This window comes from Carlito syrichta, unplaced genomic scaffold (genome assembly GCF_000164805.1).
Source record: "Carlito syrichta isolate Samal-C Ts95f unplaced genomic scaffold, Tarsius_syrichta-2.0.1 Scaffold115115, whole genome shotgun sequence".
Classification (NCBI taxonomy): domain Eukaryota; kingdom Metazoa; phylum Chordata; class Mammalia; order Primates; family Tarsiidae; genus Carlito; species Carlito syrichta.
In genome coordinates this window covers 58,114-66,369 of record NW_007059211.1, presented here as the reverse complement: position 1 = coordinate 66,369, position 8,256 = coordinate 58,114, and the positions used below count along the sequence as shown (strand labels likewise).

The window sequence follows — 8,256 nt, the reverse complement described above, 5'->3', positions numbered from 1 at the left end:
AGCTGCACAAAGGCACCTCCCAACCTCCCATCCCATCTGGACATCCTCTCAGGAGTCGTGGGGAGAAAGGCAGAGTGCACATGTGACCTCTGGAAGGATAAGGCACGTTGGTTTGCTGGTGGTGACAGAGTGGAGAGAAGATCAGAAAGGCTGGTGTATGGGAGGGAGGCCACACAGGGTATCTGTGTCTAGCCTGAATTCCCTGATGGGGTCAGGAGGAGCAGGGCAGTAGACAGCAGCGCAGAGAGATATGAAGGCCTCCTTTGTGGTTTCCAGGTCTGGGCAGTGTGCTTTACACCCTGTGCCTATGGTCTTGGGCAGTCCTTCAGAAGGTGGACCTGTGGCCTGTGTCTTGAAGGCATTTACAAGGTTGTGATCAACTGTTTTAAAAAAAATTCAGAACAGAATAAACATATAGAGTGTACACATTTTGTCAAGGTAAGTGTTGTTGCATAAAACTTTATATACACACAGACTGCAGATTTTTGACCTTGCAGGTCTGACCTTTTCCTAATCTCTCCAGAGAGAGTCCTGGATGTGGAGAAAAGGGAGAAATGACTCAGCCATTTCCACAAGACCAGCTTTTAATATGACCGTGATTGAAGCACGAATAAATAAACGCCAAAGAAAATGGAAAAATCAAACCAAACCTCAGAACATCAAAAAAAAAAAAGCATAAAACAACCCAAAACAAACCTCCAACGGACAAACATAAAAGCCCCCCAAATAAAAAAAAAGTCAGACTGCACAAGCTGTGTCATAGGGAGAGAAGAACGACATGGCACCATGGATGAACACGGGGACCCCCTGGCCACTGCGTTGCCATCATAGGCACTGGGGCGGAGGAGGAGAGGTTGGCGTGGTTCACCTTCAGCGCCGATGCCCCACGGGCCAGCTTGGGGGAGACGGGGTTTGTGGGCAGGTTAAGAACCTTCACAAACTACACAAGGACTGAATGTAGCAGAGAGATCTGCAGTTTCCCTCTTGTTTGTGCAGTTCTGATTCCAGGGTGGCCTCATGGTGACTTTGGAGCTGGAATCTGGTCCCACTGCCTGGGCAGCAGAGTGGATGCTGGAAACCGCATGGAGGAATGTCATGTACAAGACAGACGTGGAGGTGGCGCCGTAAGACGTCTGAGCATGCAGGTGCTTTATACATCTGGCAGTGAGATGTGATGGCAGGTTCGTTCTTGGACAGTTCCAGAGTGTGACTCATCTCTCCTAAGAGGGATGCATGGCAGGGCCCAAGGACGCATCATGTCAGACGTGGCCGGAGCGAGGTTTTGGCAGCTAGTTTGCAAGGTGTGCATAGGGGGCTCTTGCTTCCTTCCGGCGTCAGGGGCCATCCCACCTGAGGTTGCTGTCCCCTGTCCTGGGTCTTGGGCCTCAAAGTCAGTTTAGGGGGGTGCTCGTGGCCCAAGGGGTGTCAGCAGGCAATCTCCTCCAAGGTCCCCAGGGCCGTCTGCAGGGGCACATTCACAGTGTGGCTGATGGTTTCAGAGTGGTTTGGCATCGTGTCACATGTGCTCTGGAGGAAAGGAGACAGTGAGTGTTTATTATTTATTCAGCACAAATTGATTGCAATGCCACTGGCAACCCAGCCTAGACCCTAGGAAAAAAGCCCCCTCCTTCCGGGCTCTCCTGCTGCTCCTGCCCCGGACATGCTTGTTTGCCATCTTGGAGCATGAGACTGAACAGAATCCTTACCATTGTCCGCCTGAGTGCCCCCTAGGGCAGCGAGAGTGTTCCTTGGTGATGGGATTTAGCAGCAAGTTTGACCTCTCCTAGAGATGCTTCTAGAGGTGCCACCTGAACCTATATCTGAGTGGTCTCTAGCCTTGGGGATGGATAGCCCTGAGTCCTATCTTCTCTCAGGAGGCTTCTCTGGGGCGTTTTTTTGGTGGGGGAGGTGCAGCCTGAGGCAGAGAACGCCAATTGCTGAGGCCAAGGAGGAAGGGTGGAAGTCCCTAAAGGTCAAGATCCAAACTGGTCAGAGTTGCTCAAAGGACCTTTAGGATTAAACTGGCCCCGGGGCAATGAAGCTGTGGGTTCCAGAGCAGGGCAGGGCTGAGATGGCTCCACTTGAATCTTCAGGGTGGTTCCCAGGCTGTGGTGGGTGAGAGGCAAGACCGAATCCAGGTGGGCTGAGTTTGTGAAGGAGAATGATGGACAGACTAGAGAAGCTGCCTCTTGGGCTATGTGAAAGAGAGGCAGAGTAGGGCAGTGGTTAGAGGCACTTGGGGTGCAGCTCTGATACTTACCCACTGTGTGAGTTGCTCTCTGGGCCTCTAGTGCCTCAAATGCAAAATTGTACCAGGCATACAATAGGCAGTAATGGCAATAGGTATTATTGCTGCTATCACCCTTTTTCCTATGTCCCCTTCAAATGGGATGGAGTACCAGTGCTGACCCTACTTGCATTTGCCACCTGGGGGAATAAGGGAGTGGACTTACATAAAACTTCTCTTGTTCTCCCCAGCTGTGAGATGGGGGAGCAACCCTCTGGCCTGGGAGAAGCTGGACGGGGCCAGGCAGAACCTACTATTGGAAGCATCCACAGCTTACCCACAGGTTTGGGCTGAGTCTCAGAGACAGGCTCAAGGCTCAGTTGAAGTGTCCTTGAATTTGGGGACTGACAGGGTATCCTAACCATGGCAAGGTGTGCAGCAAGTGACATCCTTCCTACCTGGACCCAATATCTGGTTTCTTATGACCTGTCCAAGCCAGAGCAGTGAGACAACTTCCAACCCATGAGCTGCTCTTACCACGTTCTCATCGTGGCTCCCTTCATCCTCCTCTTTGCCAAGCAGGTCTAATAGCTTCTCTTTGATCAGCTGCAAGAAAAGCAGGACAGGGTTGGTCAGGCAGTGTTGGGAGGATGGCGCAAAGGTAAAGGAACCTCCCTCACTCAGCTTGGCAGGGAACCACTGAGGCAGGCAGGCGGTCAGCAACTGCCTGGGCTGGGGTGGGACATGTCGCAGCACTAGCCCAGCCTGGCAGCCAGTTCCTGGTACCCGTCTGCCTCAACCCAACCTTTTGGCTGAGATGGATTCTGTTTCAGGAGACAGGGCTTGGAAGGGGTAATGGAGGGCCATATCTCGCAGTGTGGACTGCTGTTTTTGTGGCTGGAGAGTGCAGGTAAGCGGCCTGTGCTGGTATAATCTACTCCCTGTCTGTCCTCAGGAGCAGCCTGGGATCCCCTTTTTGAGACTGGGCTTGGGGGACAAAAGTTATTATTTACTTTCTAGGCCTGACAGCTGCACAGTTCACAAAATCAGGACATACCTGTGTTTATAACATTTTATTTTATTTTATTTTTGTAGAAAGACTCTCATTATGTTGCCTGGGCTGGTCTCAAACTCCTGACCTCAAGTGATCCTCCAGCCTTGGCCTTACAAAGTGCTAGGATTATAGGTATGAGCCATCATGCCCTATGTTACCTGGTATGATTCAATTGCCATAATTATGTATAGCTATTCACCAAAAATTAATAAAGCAGGATAAAGTGTGGCCATGAGACTGAATGTGAGTGTGGGGACGCCATGCTGAGAAGCGCGTGATTCTCTAGAGGGCCCTGGTCACAGTCCCCATAGTGATTCCCAGCAGCCTTTGGTCATGGGCAGCCCTCTCTGGGAGGCAGAGCACTCCTCGGCAGGCCCCCATTTGCTGCACCTAAACTCACAAGGTCCAGGGGATGTCACAGATCCAGGCAAGCCTTAGGATTCCTAGAGCCCCTGTCTTTCTCAGGGGGCACGTTGAGGTGAAGTGTATTGTCCACCTCATGACCAGGGCAATAGAGGAAACACCGAGACAGGACAGAGCCTGGCATAGACCCATGCACAGACTTGTTCTCACAGGGAGATGAAGGTAGGAAGGTAGATGAAGGCCAGGAGCCCTCAGTTCCAGAAGCTGCTATCTGTGGTTTGAGAAGCTTTCAGAGGCTTTGTTCTAGCTGCCTCTGGAGGGAGACATCTCCCCAGACTGTTAGCAGCCGGAGTGGCTGGTGTACCCTGCTGTCTTTTCATTCAGGATTGGTGAGGATTCCTGGGAAATGCCCCCTCCTAAGACCGGCTGGGCCACAGAGGATGCTACTCAGGTGGGTCACCTGGATGGCAGGTATAGGTGTATATGCGTGTTGTGTGGATGAGTGCTGTGTGTGCAGCTGTGGTCACACCCATGGATCATGCCATGACCTCCAGCCTAGCTGTAGGAGGGGCACAGAGCTGGCCTCAGCACAGTCTGATCCCCTTTCTCCTCAACCTTCTTCCTCCCTCCCTGCCAGTGTAGATAGCCCAATGCTCTTCCAGCTACCTGAGGATAGGCCTATGGCTTATGTTTCTCTTACATCCCCCTCACCTCGGAATACTCCCCTCCCCTTGTGCCCCTCATGTCTGGGATTCAGTGGTCAACAGTGTTGGTGGACAGAAGGAGGAAGCAGGCTCTGGGTGAGCGGAGTCCATCACCTCCCCCAAGCCACAGTTCTGAACATGGGGGCAGGATGAGGGCACCAGCACACTATCATTTCCCTGTGAGCAATCCCAAATCTTACCTCATAAATGTAATCAAAGAGCTCTAGTATTGTAAGGATACTAGCACCAATAAACAATCCCATCTGACCACCAATATCACCTGGAGAGAGAGGGAAAAGACCAAAGATTTAGTTTTACTCACACAGCTTCCAAGAAGAGAGGAACAAAGACTGAACTCAGACCTTCTGAATGGTTCCCCCTCCATGGGAAGCCTAGGCTTTGTCAAGGGAAGGCCAGGCCCTTGACAGCTCCCTCCCTCAGTGCATAGCTCTGAGAGCTGGCGTTTTTTCAGTACTCAGTGGAGTTGGGGACTAACCTGAATGCCTATTAGAGGGGCTTAGAATTGGCCCCACGATGCACAGGAATAATGGGCTTGTTTAGTTATACTCAGGGCACACGGATTTGGTCCTGCTTTGACTTGGCCTGGGACTAGGGATACAGGTTATGTGTGGTTCTTGCCCTGGGCAAGGGCACAGGCCACCCTGAGATGCTTGTGTCCAATGCCCTGGGCAGGAGTCTCTAGAACAGAGGTACCACAGCAGCCGTCCCCACTCCCCATCATAGCATAGCCTTCAGGATTACCTTGGGGTACCTCCCACCCTTAGGATAAGGTCACGGGTGTTCCCTATCTCCCCTACCCAAAGGTAAATATTCAATTGGACTTTTTTTAGAGCTGAGGTTCTTACTTTGGGGTATGTGGACCCCCCTTGGCCCTTGGCCAAACTTTTTCCGAATTCATCTCCAGATCTGCCTGCATCCAGCTCTCCTGGGAGACCTGTCATCAGTCTGTGGTGGGTGAGAGGCAAGACCGAACCCAGGATCTACCTTAGACCTTTAGAAATCAGAGTCTCCGGGGTTGGGGTCTGGATGTCAGAATTTTTAAGTTTTTTTGTATGTGTATAAGGGAGGGGGCTGTTCTTAGGCCCACCAGAGTTTGAGAACCACTCTGGGAGGGCATTAGATGGCTGGAGACCCTCTTGAAGTTGAATGCAAAATGTTGTGCACCTGGGTATTTGTAGCAGGAGAGTCTGTAGCTGTTATCAGATTCTCAAAAGGGTTCTGATCCCTGCAAGCTTAAGGTGCTTTGTTCCAGAGGCAGGGTTGGGGAGTAGCAGGCTTGGAGGCTCGGGTCTGCAGAGTGGCCATCAACTGGTTGTGTGGCTGGGATAAGCTCTGACCTTCTTCGGTAGCTTTGTTTTCAAAGGACATTTGGTGGTGGTGGCGGGTGGGAGAGAGCTGGAGGAGATGAACTGTGGGGTCCTTTCCAGCCCTAATCTCTAAGACTGTTGCCTCTGGAAAGAGGGGTGGGAATGGAGGGTGCCGTTGGGGGTGGCTGCACTGTCCTGTTGGAGATGGCAGGCTAACCTATTGGTCTGAGAACTCTCTGAGGGGAGATCCACCCCACTCTACCCCTGCTTATGGCTCAGTGGGGCTCAGCACCCACATCCCCAGGTGAACCACAGAGACAGTGGGAAGGGGGCTTTTCCCTGAGGGACTTGGTGTTGGGTTCAAAATAGCTTCTCCTCACTCCTTTCCTCCCTCACGGCTCTCTCTAATGTTTTTAATGGAGGCTTCTTGGGGGTTGTGTTCTAATGAATGTACATGTCAGGTGTGAGGTGTGTGTTTGCATGTCTGTGCAGTGTGAGTCTGTAGTAGTATACTGAGGGGTAGGTGCCAGGGTGCAGAGTACATGCGCACGTATTTGTATAGAAACAGGTAACATGTTTGGTCACTGACGGTTTTATGTAGATGGCTATCCCTGTCTGAGTTAGGCACACTGAGTGTATCTGCATGTATGTAAGTGTGGGTTTGTAGAAGAGGGCAGAATGTGTCTGAGGGTGTAGCACATGTGTAGAGCGGTGTGGGTGTGTTTGTGTGTTTATGTGAGCATGTGTTTGGGTAGGTGCATATAATGTGTGCACGTGTGTAGACATATAGTGTGTCTGCCTAGTTGTGCTGTGTGTACAGGTATGGCTCTGTGGTTGTGTGAGTGGCATGTAGGGCTCTGCAAGTGTGCATTGGTGTATGTGGGCCTTGGACCACCATGGTTGTATGAATCATAGGTTTGGAGCATGTGTGTGCAGGTTGGACTACGGTGCACTGTGGGTAGTAGTGTGTGTGCCATGCAGTGTACATGGGTGGTGATGCCAGGCCTTGTGGCACTGAAAGAAGGGTCTGCTGGGGCCTGATGGCTGAGGGTTTACAAGCATAGATGCTGTCATCACAAGAAGTCCCCATGGCAGCATGATCTCCTCAGCCGGCTATTCTGGGTGGGAACATAATGCTGGGGACTAGCTTATCTTCATATCTGATGCGACAGATTTGGAGCTCAGGACCTCCTTGTGCATGCGCTCTCTCTCTCTGTGTGTGTGTGTGTGTGTATGTATGAAAAGAGAGAAAAAGACTGTGAGCGTCTCCTTGGGGAGAGAAGAGGAGAGGCATGTCCTGAGTCTTCTTTAGAAAATAAAGGTCAGAGACAGGACAGGTGGCAGGGATGGGTCAGGGGGCCTGTATCTCCAGTGTATGACCTCTAACATGGGGCCCATGACTTGAGTCTTAGGCTCAGTGCCTTTGGCCACAATGACCACTGAGGCTGAGTGATAGCCACCTTAACCTAGCTAAGACTGAGCCATGGCCCAGTCACCCAATTGAGCCCTGGAACCATGATGTGGTGACTGTCTGGGTGCCAGAAATGATTACTACTACTTATGGACCTTCTCTGAACTGGGGGCTTTATTACATTTAACCATCATAACGAACTCATAAAGTGGGTTTTATTAAACCCATTTTGCAGACAAGGGGCCTGAGGTTCAGCAAGGTGAAACCACTTGCCCATATTCTTGCAGCTGGTATGCAGCAGGCCTTGGATTTAAAGTCAGCTCTTTCCTCTGTACTTCCAGATAAGTAGGCATCTGCCCCCCCAGGATGCTACTGTCCCTTGGTTCAGCTCCCTGGTTCAACTCCTGAGACAACAGCTATTTCTCCCTGCAGGGCACAGGCATCCAATCCTTTCTTGAGAGTGAGTGGGAGTTGGGAGCAGAACTCAAGGGGCAAGTCCTTTAACTGTTTACTCTTAGGGGTCTTGTGGGGTTTTTTTTTTTTTTTTTGAGTTGGAATCTCACTCTGTCACCCAGACTGGAGTGCAGTGGCTGCTCCTGGCCACCACAGCCTCGACCTGTTGGGCTCCAGCGATCCTGCCTCAGCCTTCCAAGTAGCTGGAACTACAGGTGTGCACTACCACGCCTGGCTAATTTTCTTTTTGATTTATTGTAGAGCCAAGATCTCGCCAAGTTGCCCAGGTGAGTCTTGAACAGCTTTGGGAGGCTGAGGTGAGTGGATTGCCTGAGCCCGTGGGTTCGAGACCCACCAGGCTGAGCCACCAAGCCTGGCCGGTCTTGTGAGTTTTAGGCTGGGCTGGGACAGGGTTGAAATAAACTTCCTGTATCCATTATGAACCAGTAGGGCTGGGGCGCGCATGTGAACTTGTGTGGATATCTGGGGAGAGTGACCCTTCATTTGTGTTTGACAAAGGACTCAGTCTAGGGCAACACTTGTCCATCTCAAAGCAGCAGTGGTACTTTCCAGGTGAAGTTCCATCCGGCCCTGACAGTGCCTCGCCTTGGGACCACCCACATGCCAGCCTTCCCTCCTCCTATTGCTCTTCCCTCCATGTGTGACCCCAGGATTCTGATTCCACCATGGACTTCAAGAGGGCAGGGCTAGAAAGG

At 51.5% G+C, this 8,256-nt stretch overlaps 1 protein-coding gene across 1 annotated transcript in view; it reads right to left on the bottom strand.

Annotated features, from left to right (window-relative positions):
- Positions 1 to 566: 566 nt before the first annotated feature.
- LOC103274745 (acid-sensing ion channel 2) overlaps positions 567 to 8,256 on the bottom strand; it is a 33,085-nt gene continuing 25,395 nt past the window's right edge. The window contains exons 8-10 of the mRNA XM_021719336.1: positions 4,549 to 4,628; positions 2,765 to 2,833; positions 567 to 1,527 (exon numbers count right to left, since the gene is read on the bottom strand). Of these exons, the coding sequence (XP_021575011.1) occupies positions 1,426 to 1,527; positions 2,765 to 2,833; positions 4,549 to 4,628 (251 nt within the window). The 3' untranslated portion in view covers positions 567 to 1,425. The remainder of the gene's footprint in view (positions 1,528 to 2,764; positions 2,834 to 4,548; positions 4,629 to 8,256) is intronic.